The following is a 22,813-nucleotide window of genomic DNA, read 5'->3' on the forward strand; positions in this document are numbered from 1 at the left end:
ACTACAAATATTATAGCTTATTGTGAATACATTTCCCCCCCAAAAAATGACTGCAACATCCTGATTTCCTCTCTTAAACCTTAACACCCCTCCGGATTCAACATTAATTATACATTTCAAAGTATGTATCAAACATTACACAGATATTCAGCAAACGTCCAATTTATATAAAAAAGGTAAGGCAGACTTTCTCATTTCACTTTAATTAATCCATTAGATTAGATAGGAAATGAATTTCCCTAAAGGACAGCACAGTTACAAGAAGCCCTCAGTTGCTCAGTTGTGTAACAAGAGAAGTCACATTGAGCTGCATGGATCTGTTTACTGCAGTACTGCCAAAACAAATCACCCCTCCAGGTAAAAATGGGCATAAGTACAAACTACAAAGCATTTGGAAATATGTTTCAGTGAAGCGTAAATAGAAAGCATAAGGCTTTATTATTATTTTAATCTACCAAATTCTTCACTTTTCAAAACCAAATTCACATTTATTACAAATGTGAAAATCTTTATTTGAAAACATTTAAATAATTGCTTTTAAAGCCTAAGTGAGACATTTTCATTTACATGAATGTTTTCAGATTGTCACCCATATTTGAATGAGTTTTTCTTTAAAAAGTATTTAAATGGTCTTAACTTAAATAGTGCTGCATTTAGTAAATTATAAAATAAATATTTCATTCAGTTATTATAAAAACTTATTATAAAAACCTAAAACTATCACGTATAACTCTGCAGGATGGCTTCACATGTTATGAAGTGACTGCTATCCACATCACAAACATTGGAACAGCTTTATTTTTACAAAACATATTTTAAACACAAGATTTTTCCTGTTACAATAAAGTTTTAGGTTGACAACCAAATATATATAAGAAAAATCACTTAAAATGAAAACAGGAAGCATTATTAAAACACAGAAATATTTTGACAAAAAAATTAGATACATTTAGAATGTGTTGACAGGCAAATCAACACACAATATCTTAAATACAGAAATATACACAGCGTTCTGACAAGAACAGTGTAATACTTATACTGCTTGTTTTGATTTCAACAAAACAAGGTATTTGGAAAGAAAAGTAACAATATCTACATATCCACAAAACAAAGTCCATTAAAACAATCTTCACCCAAAAATAAGGCACTATTTTATACCTGTCATAATTTCCCGCAATATTTTACCTTGTGAGATAACTGAGAGATTAATTGACATCTTTCCTACATAATAAAATAATGTTAGTCTAACAGTGCTGGTCAATAACCCTGTGTGTTTTAGGTAGCAAAACTGGCAGTTTTTGCACGAGTTGATTAGCAGCTTAATCTTTGTATTTCTGCATAGTTAAGAGTTATATTGGTTACGTATGATTCACTGTGTCAACGCAGCTATCATTAAAGGTCAGGGCAACTAATATCACCATCATCAAGCAGCGCACGAGCTAAAAATGTAGCTTTTGATGAAGTATGTATGATGAAGTTAATAAGGGTTAAAGATGATGCTGTAAAATGACACATACATGTATATAAGCAACAACATGTAACGTTCAATGGTATACCTGAGGAATGTCCTTCATGATAGCTGGAGAAAACTAAAACAAATGAACTTAAGAACATGTCAGTTAGAGATAATAAGACTTAAAACAATACTGATCTTCAAGAGTGTTTTGATGTGCTACAATGTGCATCCATTAAAATGTTCCAATAATATACCATTATATAATAACATAATGTTAAGCTGTAATGCCATAAAGCAGAACATCACTTGATCCAAAAACTAAATAACAATCTAAATGAAAAATGTGCAAGCGGGACAATGGGAGAGGGACATGGAGAGACCCAATGAGGTGTGGTCTATGATGGGGAGGGGTTAGGTCTGCAGGGTATGAGTGGTCTTGAGCTGGGCATGAACACGGTCCACATATATACTGAAGCACAGAGGGAGGAGATAATGAGGTTTTCATCTCTGTAAAGATAGAGTAAGATGATCAGTCAAGTGTTCATTTTAAAGTAGTATTGTTGAAACATTGAAGGTATGTTGAAGGGATAAAACAGCATCTGTGGCGTGTGTTGATTACCACAAACAAAATGATTTATTATGCACACACAATGGAAGTCTAATATATTGCAGCTGTACTGCCTCATAGATGTCAATTGTAATTTAATCAACATTTTTGTACATTTTTCTACAAGATTATTCTTTGTGGCAATCAACAATATGTAATCAGAACTTTTAGGGGAGCAGAACACTAAACATTGAAAGGTGATTTGCCCCCATCCTGGTTGTATGTACAGAAACCTCCTAGTTGGTTAGGGAATAACATTGCTAACAACCGATCAGGGGTGCGTTTCCCAAACAATGACGTAACTCGTTGCTGAACGACCATAGTACGATGCATCGTTGGAGAAACAAACTACCTTGTCACGACTGTTTCCCGAAAGCATAGTAACTTTGTCGCACATTCGTCGTTTGAACGATGTTGGTTTAACAACATAGTTGATGATGTCACGTGGGAGGTGAAGTACTAATTAATCTGTGCAAATCGATTTAATGTCAGATTATTGCTGTAAATAACATATATTGCATCGGAAGACTGATTTTGTTATCGTGATTTAGTTATCCATTGTTTATTTTCAAGATATTTAATTCACGTGCACGTTCCCTCTTACGTCACTCCTCCCAGGGATTCATTCCCCAGGGTCTTAAAGCTCGTAGAACATGCGCAGTTTTCAAATGCAGCGCTTTCATTCTGTTTACAAATTTGAAGACGTAAAATAAAATTGTAATATATTTGGAATGATGGATATTGACTGTACTACATGTTTTTTGCTTATTTTGTTCAAAAGCATGATCAATGACTACAAAGTCTACATATGATAATAACAAGGAACGATGCTTCTAACGACAGGTCAAGAGATACAAGTTAGCGATGCAGTTTGCGAATGTTCGGTTGAACAATGGTTTCGGGAAACACCAAATCGCTGAACGATGTTAGTAACGATGGAACTTACGATGTTCGTTGGCTAACGATGCTTTTGGGAAACGCACCCCAGATTTGAACATTTTGGTATTAAAGGTTAAACTTAGGGTTGGTTTCGGTAGCTGATCATCAATTGGTAACATGACTTAAAAAACATGAAAAGAGCAGTGAATTGATGATACATGAGAAGGATGCATTGTTACACCGGTTTCAAACCACAAGCATGAGCAGCACGTATGCATAGGGTGAGAAGCGTGAGGAGCGTTTGCTGTGCGTGGCCATTGTGCTTTCACACCGGCTGCGTTTGCAGCGGATACTGTGCAGTTTAATAACAGTATAAAAATCTCAAGTTCACAATATTTTACACGCATTTATGAGCAAAACTTTTTCAATTATCCGTTTGATGGTCAGTGTAATTTTTATAAATGTAATTTGTTGAATCCACATTGTTTTCGTGCTGTTCTGGTCCGCGTAATGTCAGATATAGACACAATTGTAGACATAAAAAGCCCATGGCACATTATTAAATTGGTTTCTCTTAAGTTTACGATAAAATGAAACATTTCATTCAGTGATTGACAGCATGATGCAATCGATCGTGTTTTCCGTCAACAGTATAAGCATAAGATTTAGATTTATAGATGTATCCGTTTCTCTGAAGATTATTAAGATAGATGAGGATTCATTTAGTGCTGGGCAGAGAGTGAATGAGTGAATTTCTTTTAAATTGCTCAAAGTCATAACTGTTTGAAACACTTGGCGTCACACTCATGATTTTATGGTAAAATGACACTTTTTCACGTCAATCCACGACCGTTTAAACCATAAGCAATGCACTGTTACTTTAATTGAGCGTGAGCAGCGCAGCAAAAATAGAGCCGACGGCGAAATGATCGCAGCACTGCTGCTTCAGCAACACTACTGCCACGCGAGCATGCGGTGTGCATGCTTTAACTTGTCAACATGGGCTCTGAAAAAAAACCCGCTTGCGGTGTGAAACTGGAGTTACTCTTTAACTCTTTGTGTTTAGAAATGAGAGATACGAAACGCTATGAAATGGTTAGATCTGGTTTAGTTCATGAACTGCATCTTATTGTGAAGCTCTGAGTCTCTCTGTTAAGATCTTAGTACAGGGTTCCCACTTTACTCGGAGTCAAATGTCAAATTTCCTGACTTTCACTGACTAAAAAGCTGAATTTTCATGACCTATGTCCAGGATGCAGCGAGTCTGGATAATGAAGTTTACACCTTGAGTTTATAAAAATGTAGCTTAAATGCATGAAATGAATAAACAGTGACAATAAACAGCTATTTAAATTGTAGTCGGAGAAGGCTTGGACCCGGAAATGTCATTCCTTATGTCACAAGCGAAATTTTTTTTTTTTAAATTAAACCTAAAATGAAAAAAAAAAAATCCCTGACTCTAGTGTGTGTATTTGTGCACTGACCTGTTTGCTGTGCCAACACCTGATTGCTGTTTTCGGAGTTGATCTTGCTGCCTCTTAACCTCACAACTTTGTTTGGAGACACTTTCTCTTACATAATCACGTGAGCTTGAACGGTTGTCTAACCTGGAGGAACTCTTTGTCTTACAGGGCAATAATGAATTTCTTTCTTGAACTATTGGACTGTATGTTGTGAACTGACCACTAGATGACGCAACACTTGAGGTTCCCTGAGGGAGACAGCTGGGTTGTGTGGTAGATTTCACCTTTGAACTCCCAGAGTGTGATTTGGAGACACTAAGCTGCTTTTGTAGAAAACCATTCGATTTTTTTGAAGGTTTCTGATAATTTTCTGCTATTGTAACTTTACTTTTTCTCTCCACCTGTGATTTATCACTTCTAACTAAATGTGTGCTTTGACCTGTACGTGAACGGAAAGAATCAGGTTTGGTCGCTGGTAAAGAAGCACGACGTGCTTTAATAAATGTGTTACTGCGTAACGGTGCTGATGCTTTATGGCTACCGGTCTTTGACTCATAAACCTTGGGTTGTCGTGACTGAATTGCAAAAGGTCCCAACCCGCCACAAGAGTCATCCAGCGAGCGAGACGAACTTGACCCGTAACTACGAACAAAGGTAGTGTTGCACACAATGCCGACGGATGTTAAACTCTGCGTGGACGCAGAGTACGCTGGTTCGTTTGAAGAAGAAAGAGAAGATGAGGAAGAGGATGTTCTTACTGGATTATAGTGATGGCTGCGCGACAGCGGCCTCATGTGGCCGCTCAGGTTCTGTGGAACAGCAGTCATTAATACCGGGCTGGAGCGTGGGCTGTTTCTCATTGGGCTTCTGTCTGATCTGGTCAGATATTTGGTTCGAGAGCGACGGGGACTGCTGCCGTTGCTGAGAGGGGAGGCGGGTGATTCTACCTCCTCGAGGCGACGGGTCAGCGCCAGCTTCTGCTGGATTGCCATTCGAAGGAGAGAGTTGAGAGTCTTTTTCTCATCCTCAGCAGCGGCGAGCTGTCTTTGCATCTCATCTAATTGAGTTACGTACTGGTCACATCTGTGAAATACATGAAGGCACACATGTCCACATGAGGGCGCCACATACACAAGAGAGTCTTGGTATCGACATTTATGAGTATAAGAAAATCAACTCATGCATGGTGACCCAGATAATGTAACGTCAGTATCACATTATTGTTTCTAAACATACTAATCATCATATTGTTTAAGAGGGGCACCCAGTAATAAACACATTTATTGTATTTAAAATAAAAAATTTTGGTAATCAGATAGCACTTTAATATCTGCATTCTTCTCTAGGTTACAAAAGTTTATATATAAACTAAGTTATGTTTAGAAATTGTATTTTCTCATAACATTTAAATTGTCTGTGTTCACTAAAATGGAAAGATATTCTCCAGTACTCAAAACTTGCTTGACCTCAGACCTCACCTGTACATGGGACCAAAGAGTGTCCATGTTGATCTGCATGTCAGAAGACCTTGTGGCAGACCAGGGCTCGATTAGTTTAGTCTTAAAACGGGACGCCATTAGGGTCATGAGTGTCTAATCTCTTTGGCAATGTATCTTAATGACCTCTCAACCTTTCTACATATGTAAACAAACACTGAAATCTTTCAGTACAGAACACTCTGCACAACTATAAACCTCTCAATCCTTACATGAATCCAGCTGAATTCACAGACTGCTCAAGACAAGCATGTTTCTTTAAAAATGTAAGCTTTAATCACTCATCAACTGGAACTGCAGGTACTGTGAGTAGATCAAGATCATGTCAAAACCTAAGCATGTGTGTAATCCCATCATACCTGCTTGCAAACATGACCCGGTGAGATGAGAAGGTGGCAGCGTCTTCCTTCAAGGCCTTCAGTTCATTCCTCAGCTTCTGCATAGTCTCTGCCACCATGCCCTTCTCTGTCTCATACTTGGTTTTCAAGTTCGTCAGGGCTAACTCTGTAGTCTTAAAAAATAAAAGACCCATCAATCTCAAACTGTGAAAAACTACATTTCTACATAAAATCATCCTTCATATTGTAAAAAACAATCTGTGAAAATATTGGCTGAGTAAAATCATGATTTCACAGACAGCGTCACAAAAAAGCTAATGTTGTGCTTTTCATTGTTTTTGAAATACAGAGAGAAAGATCCGTTGCCAGAAAACTGTCTGAAGGGCTCAGTAATAATACGTCTGGTCTGGTGTTCTGTTTTGTCTAAACTATAAAGAAGAAATTCTCAATGACCAGTTGAGTCACCGCAACACACAGCGGTTCAAGAGAAAGCAGCTGTTTTCGGCTTCAATGAAACCACTAAAACAAGAGCTTCTGACAGTTTAAAATCCTCTTAAAAGCAATGAAACTGCTTATCCTCAACTGCTTGTTATTTGCCCCAAACAGGTCTTGGCAGTTTGACAAACTATATATCACATTATTTTTATTAATGTTTCTGTGGACTCTCCACTTAAAACATCTAGCAGTCACTTGATATTTGCCACACATTCGGACTTAAACGTTTTCAAACCAAAACAAATAATTATTACAAAATCACAATCATAAGCTTTTCTTTATAAACACCAAATCTATAGATTGCAGCTGTAACATGTAAGAGGGGAACTGGCCTTCCCGGATAAAGTCCTAGGAGTAAAAAAATATGAATAAAAAACAAGGAATAGTTTCATTACACCAAATACTGCTGGTTTAATCTCATTTTCACCATCAAATGCAGATAGGCCTACATCAGAGCAAGGGAATCTCTGTCAGAGATGTAGCCCAGATCAGGCTGTGGTCAGCGGGGTGAGTAAACACTGACATCCTTTGGTGCGTTTGGGTCTTGTCCAAATCTTTCTAAGCAAATGTTCAAGAAGGCGCTATCTTCACTAATCGACTGCAGATTTGAATATTATACATATATATTCTCAAATGAACTAATCTTAAAACTACAGTTTGTGATCAAGAAACTGTAATATTAAGAAACGGCTATTCCGTCTTTTGAGTTGTTAAGACATTTAAAACAGCCGAAAGTGTTACCTGTCATTCTGGCCTTCAAATCCGTGGCAGAAGAAAGCAGTTCCCCAACAAAGAGTCTTTTTAAATAACTCTGTTGTTGTTTTCTAGTTTAAAATAATATAAAAGCAACAGCGCTTTCGGAGTCGTTGTGACATAGCTCTACATCATCACAACTGTGATAGCCTCCTGGCCTTATCACAGCCATGAAGATATAGAGCTATATCACACTCCTACTCGAGCGATATTGCTTAAATATATAGTTACAGACAGCTGAATATTATGTAATACACTTTTAATAGCAATATTTTATGTAGACAGTACCATTTCTAAGAGTTTGGAATCATTTACGTGGATTAATCTGGATTATTAAACGTTTTAAAACATAGTACATAATAAAATGTATATTAAACTCATTGCCCACAAAAGGCAGTGCATTACTTGGAATTTTACCAGGGGTAAAGCAAGGTTAACATAGCTTATCCAATAAGAATTACATTTTAAGTAACTTGTGACTCTGGACCACAAAATCAGTCATAAGGGTACATTTACTGAAATTACGATTTATATATCATTTGAAAGCTGAATAAATAAGCTTTCCTTGGATGTATGTTTTGTCCAAGTCCTTAGCAACAAATATTATTAATGATAAATACTTTTATATTTATGGTAGGAAATTTACAAAATATCTTCCTGTAACATGATCTTTACTTAATATCCTCATGATTTTTGGCATAAAAAAAATCTATAATTTTGACCCATTCAGTGTATGTTTTTCGATGCACCAAATCCAGGATTCGGCCGAATACTGGGCTTTTTGACGGGGTTCGGGTTCGGCGCTCGAGTTTTACTTTCACTTTCGCGATCGGGCGAAGCCGCAGTACAGGAAGTAATCCATACTGATTTGTCATGGATTTGTTGGGCAAATCCTCCAACTTCGTCCTGTCAGTCATTACTATCCTCACGTAAGAAAATTAAATCTCTCGCAGCAAGCTTTAAAGTGATATAGATTGTACAGGCAGTGAAGAGAGTGACTCTCTGCAGAATCGCTCTTAATCTCTAACTGGATGATCCAAACTGTGAGTTTTGTGACCCACTGAACCACTTTTAAATGGTGAGTATATCTGGTGTGGGGATGAGCAGGAACAGTTGGTTTACATGGAAATCCAGTTTTTTTTTTGTTAAAAGACCAACAGCATCAAAACAACAACAAGAATAGCAGATTAAACATTGTGGTTAGAGGCCCTATTGGCTTTGTATTGGCAAAATTTCGGGCTACCAAAAACTGAAGAGTGCCTGCCCGAAGGGCTACCAGGGATTTTGAAATTTTACGAGCCCTGTAATGGAATAAGGATGCGAGTAGGATTCGGTATTCGGTTTCGGATTCACCCGAATCTTAAACAGTGGGTTTGGTATCCGTCCGAACCCAAAAAAATCTGGATTCGGTGCATCCCTAGTATTTTTGGCTATTTCTACAAATATACCCATGCTACTTATGACTGGTTTTGTGGTCCAGGATCACATTTTACATTGCATTACTGATGACCATGACTTTGTCATGACTGAAAAGCTGAATTTCTTTTCCCAATATTTCCCCATGATCGTGTGAACCCATCTATATAATCGTTCATGTTATATACCTGTTTGTTGGCTTTTAGGACAGTTCTGAGCGTGGCTATCTGCTCTCTCTTTGTGCTCAGGAGCGACTTCAGTTTTAAAACTTCCTCAAGCAGTGTCTCTATATCGCGATCTGTGTCTGCGCTGCCGTCTGCTGTCGGGGAAAGCAATGGGTTACGCTGCCTGCACAGATCTACAGCCACCTAGAAAGTATAAAAAAATAAAACACAGATTTGGATATTCATGTTTTCATCATTAAAACACTGTTTAGTGAGGAAAAAATTAGGTAGGAATCATAAAGCAGCCTGGCCAAATATGTGTGGGATTGTAAGTGACCTCAATTCTGTTTGTATTACATGCTTCACTATTCACACAAGCTGCTTAAAAGCTAAACAACTGAAATATCCCTAAAAGAAATGACATTTTTAGGGCTGCAAACTATTTTGTAAAATTTGGTGTAGGATGTCACCCACATTTACTGGCACAAGTATGGTTATAGTAACCAGCATACAGTTTATATGGTATAAAATACAATTTTAAAAGGTATGAACACTAACACCTAATTTATAAATCAATTATTTTTCATTAAGAGTTACAAACACACCTTTAAGTGTTTAATCTGGCAACGTATGATAGCCACCAGATTGCGCACATTGGTTGGGTCCCTGAAGTCTAATGTAGGTGAACCTGGACAACTCCCATAGCTGGTGGACGTATCTCCACTACCTATGTCCACGTCCCCAGTGTGAGATCCCTTCACGAACATCTCCCCTGACCGCCTGTGCTTCCGTAAGGATCCGTGATAGTGGTTTTGCTGTGGTTTTGAGTGGTTGTTCGTTCTCCCTTGTTGCGCTTCATCACGATAGTAATCCAGCGTCACTCGACTGGGTGTTAGGTTGTTACAAACGCACACGTGATGATAAAGGTTGGCAAGCTCTTCAGAAAATGCCACAAGCTCCTCCTGCGCAACACTGAGATGGCCTTCAGAGTCAGTGGCGACCTTCCTAGTGGCGCCAATTTCCCGTTCCAGCTGTCCTATTCGTTCTTGGTCCTGGCGGCTAGTGGTGATACACTGTCGAATTTTGTCTGCAAGACCCTGCGCCTCGCCCTTCCAGCATTCCTTCTCCAGCTTGTAACGTTCTTCCAGGGCTTTGGAGCGATGACCGGCCTCCTTCAGCTCCTCACGCAGACGCACAAGCTCCTCACTTGCCGCTTGCATGCCGCACTGTAATACTTCTGTGTTTTTTGCATCCACCTCGTAGTAGCTGATGCCATTTTCAGCTTCTTGGTTCTCAAGAGTCTTAGGAACCGGACTTGTTGAGAGTTTGAGACTCTGAAGGGTCTCCAAACGTTGGGTCAGCTGATCCATTTTGACCTGTTGCTCATTAAACGCATCTTTAGATTGGACTAACTGCTGCTGGAGGTCCTGCACAGTGATGGTCAACGTGGCTTTCTCTTTTTCCACCTGAAAATGGCACCAACGTTATTCAGATTGAATAATTAAATGAGGCATATAAGCATTGTTGAGATATCTGTGAATATGCACATGATCTGTTAGGCTAAATGTTTCACATGTCTGATGAAAAATTTACAATTGATTTGAAAGTAAATTTTCTAAATAAAGAAAGTAATGCGGGCATAACTCAGTATATTTCTGAGAAACAATAGCCAAGATATTTCCAAACAAATGAAAATGAATAGACAGCTCATGGAGTGAGTATGAAGTATGTGACAGTATGTAGGATGTAAACAGGTTCTCCCACCTGCAGTACTTGCTGCTTGAGTTTCTGGCTGTCTGACAGGTGCAGCTCACTCAGCAGGTCGGTCACAAGCCCAGGACCTTGAGGTCTAAAAAACACATCACTGTTTCTGGGTGTGGAACATCTGTTTCTTTCCATGCCTTTGGAATTGTTGTATCCACTGTCCATCTCCTCCTCCTCTCCTCCTTCCTTTTCCTTCTCTCCATCATGGCTTTCATCCAGCTGTATCTCAAGGTGGCTGATGGAGTCAAAGGGGTTGAGGTTTAGGGCAGCTAGCTCTCGTCTCAGGCTGTTCTTCTGCTCTCTCTCCTCTTTCAGGGCCTCCAGGGCCTCTTCCAGTTGGCGCTCGGCGATATCCCGCAGACGTCCAGCCTCTTCTAGCTGCATCCTCATCAGCTCCAACTCTTCTTCTTTATGAGTTAACTCCAGCTTTAGTGATTCAAACTCCACCTGGGGACACAAAAGTAAATGGCTTTTGATTATAATGTGGTTGCCCAGTTTTAAATACAATGATATTAATGGTCCTCTAAGCTCCAGATGTCAGGATTGAGTAGGGCTGGACAATAACTCAATATTAATATACAGTACAGGCCAAAAGTTTGGACACACTTGACTAAAATGTTAACTATTGGCGCTTTTCCATTGCATAGTACCCCACGGTTTAGTTTAGTTTGGGTCGGGTCAGCTTACTTTTGGGAGCTTTTCCATTGGGTGCAGTATGTAGTACCCGATACTTTTTTTCGTACCGCCTCGGTTGGGGTTCCAAGCGACCCGAGCTGATACCAAACGTGACGCGAAAACACTGTAGATCACTGATTGGTCTGAGAGAATCGTCACGTCATCGCTATAATGTAAATATTAGCTTTAGCTTACTGCTAGCTTGCGCTGTCTCAAGCAAACCTGTTGTTATCTGTGTTCTGCTATAAGTTTCCAAACACCCTTTTAGCGATGAAAAACATCCGCAGGTTGAGAATCCGGGACACCATAACAGTTTTTTCCCAGACTTGCAGTTTGTGGCGGCACATTCGCGACGTGCACGTCAGCATTATATATGCTTAAATGCAACTTGAATGAGGCTCAGCAGAGCGCCGTCGACTGACGCCACGGGTCGGGTGTTTGAACAGAAACTGTCATGCGAGACAGAGGTAGTTATAAACGCGATGTGCAAACATCTATTTGTGGTGGCCAATTTTAATTTTGTGGCAGACTGAGAAATAAATGAATGTATGGGAATGTACAACAACGCTCTCACGTGTATGAGGTCACAGCAGTTGGCAGCGTAAATATAACGACACGCCTATAATCCCTCCCACTCCGAAGTGATACTAAACTCGATGGAAAAGCTAACCACGCCAAAGTGAGGTGAGCTGACCCGACCCAAACTAAACTAAACCGTGGGGTACTATGCAATGGAAAAGCGCCATATGATCTTAAAAATAATTTAAGCTGAAGGTGTATGGTTAAATGCTTAAAATTACTTTTGTAGACAAAAATATACCCATGCCAAACAGATACATTTTTGTTACTAGAAAACTGACATTTTATTTTAAAATATTATTTTTGAAATAGATGACTTTTGATTATTGAAGAAAAAGCAGCCAATAAGAGCCCAGATTTAATATGAACACCTTCTATAATCTTAAAAATTCATCCTAAATTGAAAATTTAAGAAGCCTCTTGGAAAAATGACATGCATATGGTTCAGTAATTTCTAGGCAAAGGGTGACTGCACTTCAAATAATAAAATATAGCTTTTAGTCACCAACATAATTTCCAAAGTTGCATTTGTGTTATGCCATAGTTTGGATGAGTTTATTATTATTACGTTATATGGAAAAATTTATAATTAAAGAACAAGTGAGTGTGTCCAAACTTTTGGCCTGTACTGTATATCACAATATTTTTAATCCAATACCGGTGATATGATTTCTAAAACTCACATTTCCAGTATTTTTATATACATTATAACCTCCCGTGTCCATTCACGTCAAGTCTAAAAACATGTTTTAAACTCGGGTCAAGGCACTTCTTACTTCCGAAGCGCGCTCCCGTGCCATCTTTCATAGCTAAGCAACCATGAGCCGCGCTCTACAGGACAGCGAGGAAAATGGAATGCCTGATCGAATTTAAATCACTCATCTGCGTCGAATCATATCATTGTCATCACGCGTGCAAATGAATCTGGTTGGACCTTTGGAGTGTTTGCCCAAAGAAGATCTGTCACTCAGAAGTAGAAGAAGGAGAATAGCAAATTTAGAAAAAAAGCTTATTTATTGTGTGTTTCGGAATTCCTGGACCTTTATAATACAAGTTTACGATCCTATAGAGACATCGGAAGGAAAGCCGTGTCATGGAAACACGTAGTAATTCAAGTTGGCATGTCAGTTGTGTTTTAAGTCAAGTAGCTTGTTGTAGGTAGGCAGCTTAAAGTTACGTGAAATAGAGACGGGCAACATCTGTCTCTGTATTACTCATCTGCTATTAACTCAAATATAAATACTGTAGTTATTTATTGAAAACTCCGCCTATACTTTGTCTGGCCATCAGAGCACAAATTGCTTGGCTGCGCTGAACACACCGCATCCTATGTGAAAGCTGCATTTGGCCCCTATTACATTTGTTGTTTTTTCAATGATATAGTGATCATATATAATTGTTTCTAAGTCTCACTATGAGAATAAAACCAGAAAATGCAGGGAAAAAAGCAGAATAAAATTATAATCTAAAGTGTCAAATATTTACTGTGACCTCCAATATTTCCATTACCAATCCAGGGCCAGAAATTCAAAAAGTCCCTGATAATTCAAAATTTCAATCACGATGGGGACTGGTTAAGCTGGATCCTTGTACTGATTATATTTCATACACCGCTTTTGTATAACAAAAGGCCCACAGTAATGTAACAGTAACCATAACAGAAACTCATTATATAAAGCCGCTGACATCAACAGCATCAGTAATTCAAGATAACTTCCCCATTTTCACAGAAAGAACTGCACCCATCATTATTTTGACTTTTATTAGAGGAAACAGAGATCTAGGCAGGTGCCCATATCATGATATACCAGATGTTAATGACGGATTAGAGAATTTGTTAGAAGTGACTCAGGATCTGCTTAAACACTTGACACGATGACACACAACTATGTGATAAAATCACTCGGGTAAAGAGTTAAGAACATCTTTGTTTATGTGTACTGACTGTAAGATTCATCCTGAGCGAACCGGTTTTTAATCCAATAAACAAGGCTTTCTGTCCTCTGTGTGACTGTGAATATTCATGTGGGTACCAGTGAATGAACCTTTCTCTGAAGTCTCTCTGAAGGAAGGCTTTGTTAAAAATCAGTTGAAACCCAGGCCCCACAACACACGTGCTTGTACTGCTCTGTGTGTGTCACGTGACATTTCAAGCAAAGGTTATTGTGTAACAGCACCTGTTATCAGCACACAAAGGTTTAACCCTTTAACCTGACATATTTATTTAAACAAAATTTAAATTAAGTGATAAACCTCTTATTTTCCTATGCACAAAGACCCACCTGGTTCTCCTTAAGCAGAGAGACTTGTTTCTGCAGTGAGATGTTCTCCTCTTCCAGCTCGCTGTTGTCTTGAAGCTGCTGCACCTCTCGGGCCTTGTACTCCTTCATTTGCTCTTTAACTCGGATCTTCTCCGCTTCCAAACACTCACAATCCTAAATTAAAGAGAGCAGGGAGTCACCCCATAAAAAATTGTGCCCACATAACACATGATGATAGCATAACTGTAGCAACTGTAGTGTGCAAATTTTGCTTCCAAATTCTGCCACAAAATACTCAACACCACGTCATTTTTGAAGCCCTATGACCTTATTTCATGAAACAATTTTGTGTGTCTTTTAAAATGCTATTACAGACAGATGGAGACTAGTTCACCGTGATCGCTTTCCATTTGCTAACACTGAAACTCAAGCTGGTTTTGTGTTACATGATGAGGCCTCATGGAGACGTAGCGTCACATTTCCGCTTTTATTTTGACCAGCTAGTTATTAAGCCGAGGGCACAGCGTTCAGCTCCATTTCTAACATTGCATCTGTGTTTTGATGTTGTTAAATAGCATCAGATGACACATAAAGTTTTACAGTTCATAGACCAAAAACAATAAAACTTTATTTGACTTTGAGCATACCAACTATTAAATTGCAGTGCATATGCGGTTGGACAAACTTTCATATAAACATTGGCTTTCGGATTGTAAAGCGTGAATGTACCTTCTTCAGTTGGATGGAAAGTCCAGCCAGTCTCTCATTTTCAGCTGTGGTATTGGCCAGCATGACACGGGCCTGTTTAAGCTCTGCCTGCAGCTCATCCATGCGAATGGCCATGGCCGCCTCTTTGTTGGCCGTCTCTTGCAGGAGACTTTCCTCTCGGTTTTCCCCATCTGCTGCTGCACGCTTATGACTGTTGACAGACTCTGCCAGGGCCTACAAATAGAGGCAAAATAAACCTCATTAATCCCCACCTTATCCAAAGAACTGAGACAATTTTCTAAGAGACAATAAAGAAAAACAATCCTATTTGTTTGGCTGGCAGAATGAACAACCAGCATTGACAAAATGATGGCCGTGAGCTACTTTAAGAGTGAATGACTGACATACTTCAAATGAGTACAGCTGTTAATAGAACTGTTGAAGGACAAAATCCCCAGTTTTCACTTGTTTTTGGAATGTGTTTACTTGCTTTAAAAGCTGGCAAAGCAAACCGTATACACATTAAATATGACATTTCAGCTTTTATAGCAACCAAAGTGTCTTAAAATGAATGATATGGTTTTCAGGCCCATTTCATACTATGGGTATGTTTACACAGCAACAACATAAGATGAAAACGTAATATGTGCGTTTTGTATAATGTTGTCAAAATAAACCCTATGCATTCGGACGGCGAAAACTACAAAAAATGCTGTACAATGAATACCAGTAGCTTGCGATGTTACACAATGTCTAAACACATAATATTAGTGTAAGTGTTGCACTAAAATTTCGGCAATGGCAAATTTTCCTCCAAAAGCGGCATTATAAAAGTATAATATAATAAAATATAAACCGAAAACAGTGCTAACTGGTTATCACAGCGCTACACTTTTTCTTTTTTTTAGACTTTTTGGCCTTTATTTAGACAGTACAGTGGAGTGTAGACAGGAAAGTGTTGGGTGGAGATAGGGGAGCGGGATCGGCAAAGGACCTCAGAGACGGGAATCGAACGCCGTGAGCACATTGGTGCTATATGTCGGCGCACTAACCACTGGGCTATTGGTGCCGACATCACAGCGCTACACAGTTAACTCGTCAGTAAAGAGAAAACGCAATCCGTAATGTGGCTATTGTTCACCAGGTGGCTCTTCCACAACTCAAAAAACACAGAAATATCGCCCTAAGGCACACAGCTGTATGTCCGTTTATGTTTTAAGGATCGCTTTGAATCTGATCTAAAAATCAAAATTTCTTCACAAAAATGTAATTATCTCAGCCTTTTGCTCAAAACTTGGAAACCTACCCATATTTGAGAGATAATAAAAAGAGAACTAATGGTAGGATGAAAGTTTTTTTTGAAAGCAGATGGTCTGTTCTTTCAATTGAATGTTTATATATTTAAAGAAGAACATTTTCTAGAAGGCATTAAACTTTTGTGAAAATCATTAAAAATGCTGGCGCTGACTGGCATCTTAAAAAAAAAACCTGGCGGGGAAAGAGTTAAGTAGCTGTTGAATTTGATTGTTGCATAGAACTAAATAAAGAATATTTTTATTGCAATTTTGCTGTATTACTTTCAAACAAGTGTGATTATATTAGTTAGTAGTTTTTTCATCTTAAGACTGATGCATCCAGAATTTTCATTTTGGAGCATCACTATGTAATACAGACAATCACATCAATGTTTTTTTTTACAAACTGATTTTTACACAAAGATTTTAAAGGTTTCCAAGAACCTGCAATTTGAGTTTGCTATCAAGTAACACCATTGTTGAGTAAATAAACAATCAAAACACATTTTCCGTTTTTACTTAACAATGCTCTCGTGTCCTACACTCAAACTGTAGTGCTACCAGATGAATCAAGACAAAACAAGTTGCCTACCATAAAAATGCCATACATTTTCATCATCATATGTCATGTAAGAACGTGTTTGTGCCACTCTATAATTGATGATAAGGCAGAAATTTGGATAAAACACACACACATTCGTACAGAATGTGTATTGATGGCAATGAGATGATATCATCATAAAACAGAATGAATTCTTCATACTTTATCACACAAAATAAAATAATCAATATGTCTGGAATTAAACTGCCAGTTACTCTGTGTATATATAGTATGAAAAGCATCTACACATACTAGTTCATATCACATGTCGTTTCTAGCACACAAAACCCTGATCTGTTCACTCCAGTCCTTTCATTCAACCACACTCACCTACTTTGACAATTTCACGCTCTACTAATCAAACACAGAGAGAAATACATGAGTCTAACCTTCATATAGCCGGAAGTCTGCCCCCATCACGGCACATATCTCAACTTAACATTTAGTTACATGTTGCAAATCTATAATATATCAACATTTTGTAGAATCTGAAAAGTCCAACAGCTAGGATTTAAGGGAAACAGATGTAATAAATCTGATAATACAGGGACACAAACAAGCTTATGGATATGAGGATTACAGTAACTGTGTATTCTTCTTTGGCCATGGACCACACACACTGCAGTTTTAATTGACTTTTTTTACTTAAACCATTTGTGTGCTTTTCACAACTTTTTCCCACCTTCTTTTTTTGTTGCCCGTTAAAGATTATGTCTCATTTAATAAGGTTGGTCACAGACTGGCTGTCAAGTCTAATATAATTTTTGACCACCCTACAACAGCAGCCTCTTTGTAAAGCTCGTATTAGATAGTGGCAAGTTCCCAAAACTATCCATGTGCCAAAATCAGACAGTAATGACCTCAGGGAGCTTGTAAAAATAAACTTCAACTGACAAATGCTCCACAAAAAAGGGCTTAAGAGTTCTCCTACATTGTTCCTCAATATATGACTTCTTTAGGAACAATGCATTAATAAATAATACAGTACAAATATTAATTTCAGAAAATAACAGAACTACAGAACAATGCTAATTTGCTATTTAGCTATTATGCATAATATAAAGCTATTTTGCATTAAACACATTTGATAAATGTCACTCAGAATATTTCATTTGATTTTGAGTCAGACAAATTATGATGAAATTTAAAGGGTGTTACAAAAACATTATGCAATGTGTAAATATTTGATTAAAATTGGTCTGGTCTCCTTGATCCCAAAGTCGATTCACAATGTGAAATTAAATATCAATTTTGTCAGATTTTAAGCAAAAGTAAGATCTTGTAATGTAGTCATTTGGCAGTAACAGATTATAGCCAAGCTAAGTCTAGACTGCTGCAGGGATGATGTATTTTCATAAGCAAAACCCGGAAGCAAGTTTGCATTTACCACTCCATTGTCCCGAAGTCAATGGGTTTTTTGAATAGGCTTTTAGTTAAATGCCTTAAATAAATCCCTTTCAGATTTTTTTACGACGAAAAACACCAGTAATACCACCACTCATAATTTTTCAAGCTTTTACGCATTTTAAAAAAAAGTGGTTGCTGACAGGTTTCTACATGCTACTACAGACTTTGTCGGGGACTTTAAACACCATTACTAGGGATGTAACGATTATACATTTTGTTGGTACGGTTATAGTCCGATGAATAATCAAGATTGTTTTTCGATTGTGATTTATTAATTTTACAACATTAATGTATAAAATAATCTATTGGTGAGGTTCAGGGTTTCCCGCAGCACTTTGCAGTTTAGGCGGCCCGCCTATGCTGGGAAACTCTCCCGCCTTAACTAGGTTGTCCAAAAAAACACAGCGCCACACAACCGAAATGAAAAAGACCTGGTCCAGACCGTCACTGTCTGGAGCATAACTAGCCAGTTGATAAAACATCTTGGAAAATAGCGTTGACGCGCTTCACGACGCCACACGGCCGAAATGAGATAAAGACGTGGTCCGTCATGTCTGGAGGATAGCCCATTGATAAAACACGTGTCAGTGAGAATTGAAAGTGGACTTATGTTTTGGGTTTAAGCCTGTTATTGTATAAGTCTATAGTTCTTGCAAATTTAAAGTAAGTTAGCTGGTGATTTTGTTGTTACAAAAAGTCACCAGCTAAACACAAAGCTTATATTTTGCGAAAAATGAATGGCTTTTTAGCAAGGGAGCCAGTGTGTCCTACTAAATTCCACATAGCCTACAGAAATACGCATACCTGCGGTACTCTATTCAACCTTAAAAGTACAAAAAGTAAAAATAGGGCAAGACACTAAATGTAAAACTAAATGTGATGCCATTCAAACAAAACATTTGAGTACACAACCCATCTATTGTGAGCCCGGAAGGACATGATTCACACAGAGAAAGTGCTTATAGTCATTTATCAAAAGAAATGCAAAGACAAATATCCCCAGGTCAACCTTGTACTAGCTTAAAAGCGTGTCTAGTTTTAATACCCGATTGTTACTTGGACAAGAACGCTCTGTGGAAAAACACACTGGCACAGTGTAACAATTCTTCAGTGTCTTTGCCTCCATCACTAACCTCTCGAAGCTCCTGTAGCTCCAGTTTGAGGGCGTCATGCTCTTCCTCCAGCTGGCTGTGTTTGCTCTGCAGGGCAGCGCTCTCCTCCAGCATGGCCAGACCATACCGCGCAGCTTGTAATTTCTCCTCATTGGCCTCCTGCAGCTCTGCTGTCAGCCTTTCCACCTCTGCCTGAAGCCCACCTCCTCCTCCACAGACCTCCAACAACTCTCCATCATCATCCTCCGACATCCTCCAGCCGATTTTGGTTTTGGCACTCAAGGCACTTCACTCGTGTATCATCACGCCTGCAATGAGAGTGATATTTATGATAGGTTAGGTATTAAGATGGGCAGCTTGTAGTATTGTAGGCTTGTTCGACAGCACAAGAACTGACCAAAGTGCTGCGCGGACGATTCGAAATTAGACCATACAATCGCTCGAACAGTACCATGACGTCATCCGCCTGATGGTTCTTGCAGCATTGCATGAATTCGAACACACCTAGACTATTATACCAATTTATTAAAGGCACAATATGTAACCTTCACCTCTAGAGGTTGCTAAACAACAACAGTACTACGCTGTGAAAGAGCAAAGAACGATGGAAGTTTATTGGAGCGTACACACACCAAAGGCGAATTCAATGATTTGCGCGAGTACATTACATACTAAGTCAATGCAAAAATATTCAACTCAAGTGAAACATTTGCATGAGACGAAGTTAAATCCTGCAAATTTTCTAGAGTAAGATACGCGATGCTCAGGTTTGGTGTGTATGGACCATTAGTTGCGATACTATGATGTCACACCTGATGTCATGGGTCTGCGCAGTGCCACATGAAGTCCAACACAAACACCTATGGTTTCTACTGTAGAAACTGGGGACAACAACCCAGAGGTGACACCACCGACAAGTGACCCTACAAACAGGGGCGGGGTGTTGGTTAAAACATTTAGGATAATGTAGGTACATATGGAAACAAAATATGTAACACTCTGCTAATGATTTTTGTGCTGAAATCTTATATTTTGTTTCTTTCTAATGTAAGAACCCAGCCAACTTCTGTACGTTTTTGTATTTGGCTAAACAAGCATCAGGTTTTTGTAGTTTTTATTGACATTAGGAAGTATTTGTAGTAACGTTATGTGATCTCACACTTCAAAGGGATAAGCAGACACTGTTCCAGCTCTTCAATATTCATACAAAGCTGTTATTATATGGTTAGTCTTTATGCTAGATTACTTTAAAAGTTGCAAAACATTCATTTATTACTTTGTTGAAGTCACGATGCTAATACTTTGGATTTCGCGAGTTTTAACTATACAATACCGCTCGACATAAAACAGTATTTCATGTGATACCAACATTATTAATCGTTATTTATACTATACATGACCAACCGTCCATTTGCTGAAGCAACTGTTTAACGTCAACACACATCCGCCTTATTTATCGATTTGGTTAGCTCGGTTTAGCTAACGCTAAACTGTCAGATTGTGCTAGCTGAAGATAAAGAGGTCACTTTTAACATCCTCTTACCTTTTAACTTGATGTCAGAATCGCTCGGTAAACGGATATTATGAGGATTTGTGCTCGAGGAGATCAGACAGCCCTTTCCCCGCGCGCGCCCACAAGTCAGTTTGAATGAATGCACGCGCACTGACGCGCCTGCACTTCCGCCTCGCTGATATTTAAAACGTTCGCTCTCGCGCTCTCGTGCGATGAGCAGTGTGTTACAGAGGATGTGGTTCTGATGTGGAATAAAAATGATTCATTGTGAAATAAGTTACAGATCTTTGAAGACATATGCTCACCAATTTGCCCGTATTGATTAAAGTGCTGCCACATGAAAAAAGAGTTTTACTTTCAGTAAACTAACTGCATCGTGCATACAATGAATGCCATTCAGGTCACCGCAGTTTCTTTGTCTTGTTATATACACTGATAATTCAAGTGCAGCTACCTTATCCTTGAATTTCAGGTTGCTAATGAGAATGCAATTTTATATGACCATTTTAAATATTATAAGCACATAACATGACTCATCTTACGTATATCTTCTCATAAACATTGAGGCGCATACAGTAGAATACAGTAGAGTACAGCACTATGACACCCCTAGTGGTTAGTGAGGGTAAGTGCATGCAAATATCCACTGCATGGTGAACATGCAGCTGTTCAGCTGAACCAGCAAGTGTCAGATCAGGTGCCCATTAGGATGGCATCATCATACTATCCTGCTTGGCTTTCAAAATGCCTATAAGGATGGCAGCTGCCAGTTCACTTCATTTATTTTTGATCAGCTCCAGCATCAAAAAATATAGATGTCATTTGTGGTGCCAACTGCTGGATGGCAACTGCTAAACAAGGCCAAATAGCATAGCCAGTGAGTTTTTGCCAGAGGTATTTAATATTATTTATGTTTAAGCCACTATAAACAGTTACAGGGCCATTGCTTGGCCAGAGGCAGCTGCTTGGATTTTTATCTTAAGAATTAAGTTGCAATTTTGCTACTGCAAACTGTTCACGTCAGTGAAATAAACAGTCATAAAATAGAGCACAGCAGGATCTAAACAACCAAACAGATGAAGATGTACAAGATGGCATCTATAATGATGTATGGAGCTCCCCATACCCACGGGAGGCAGGAAATGAGATTGGGCATAGCCTATTACTGTGGGAAAACCCATTTGCAGACGTACATATTGCCCTTATAGTTTAAAGGTCACAGGTCTATGAGAGCTGCATGCCAGTATATGCCCTTACAAACAAACCAAGGACGTCAGTACCATGGTAAAGAGGTGGTCAATGATGTAAATGTACCACCCAAAGAAACATTGAATGTTGTTTTTAGTTAAAAGCTGATTAATATTTCTCATGTAAATAGCTTTGTATGGTGTGATGTATAATAAGGAGGACATGTGGTTTTATTTTGGTAACTTTAGGGACAGGTGGTGCGTAGATATGAGATCATGTACCACAGCAAATGATCTTTGAATGTTATCGCAGAGAGTGCAGAAATTTGAACACCAAGCATGTTACTTCAGAAACAAAATTTTAGTAATAGTAAATGAAAGCAAATTCATTTCAATAAGCCTTTAAGGTCTACATATTTTAATGTAAATCCCAGTTCAGAAAGAAATGTCATCCTCATGCTAATATCAGGTACATTTTCGTAAACATTTATGCCAAATTATTTAATATGACCTGATTTTTAATTTGCACATCCTCCCCTTTCATGGATGTTGAGTTTGATTCATGGCTGTATAGGGTTAGCATAGACATTAAATCTAATGTGCTTTACATGTTTTTACACACTTTCACATATTTGGGACCACAA

The 22,813-nt window shown here is 38.6% G+C and overlaps 1 protein-coding gene across 1 annotated transcript; it reads right to left on the reverse strand.

The window, feature by feature from the left end:
• Positions 1-661: 661 nt before the first annotated feature.
• On the reverse strand, positions 662-21,146 carry LOC135729673 (protein bicaudal D homolog 2). Its single transcript, XM_065247488.2, has 10 exons — positions 21,013-21,146; positions 19,491-19,777; positions 15,076-15,288; positions 14,368-14,520; positions 10,832-11,278; positions 9,673-10,533; positions 9,092-9,271; positions 6,261-6,412; positions 5,164-5,488; positions 662-1,963 (listed from the first exon to the last, which is right to left on the reverse strand). Exons 2-10 carry the CDS (start codon positions 19,719-19,721, stop codon positions 1,958-1,960), a joined length of 2,568 nt encoding a protein of 855 aa, XP_065103560.1. The 5' UTR covers positions 19,722-19,777; positions 21,013-21,146; the 3' UTR covers positions 662-1,957.
• Between the last annotated feature and the right edge of the window lie 1,667 nt (positions 21,147-22,813).

The sequence above is a fragment of the Paramisgurnus dabryanus genome, chromosome 11, assembly GCF_030506205.2.
Source record: "Paramisgurnus dabryanus chromosome 11, PD_genome_1.1, whole genome shotgun sequence".
Classification (NCBI taxonomy): domain Eukaryota; kingdom Metazoa; phylum Chordata; class Actinopteri; order Cypriniformes; family Cobitidae; genus Paramisgurnus; species Paramisgurnus dabryanus.

Bases quoted from the DNA above. Each gene is read 5' to 3' on its own strand.
- LOC135729673 (XM_065247488.2), bottom strand. From the start codon at position 19,721: ATGTCGGAGGATGATGATGGAGAGTTGTTGGAGGTCTGTGGAGGAGGA. The intron at 14,521-15,075 runs GTACATTCACGC...TCTTTAATTTAG, and splicing joins TTTCCATCCAACTGAAGAAG to GATTGTGAGTGTTTGGAAGC. The intron at 11,279-14,367 runs GTGGGTCTTTGT...TTGTGTCCCCAG, and splicing joins CTCTGCTTAAGGAGAACCAG to GTGGAGTTTGAATCACTAAA.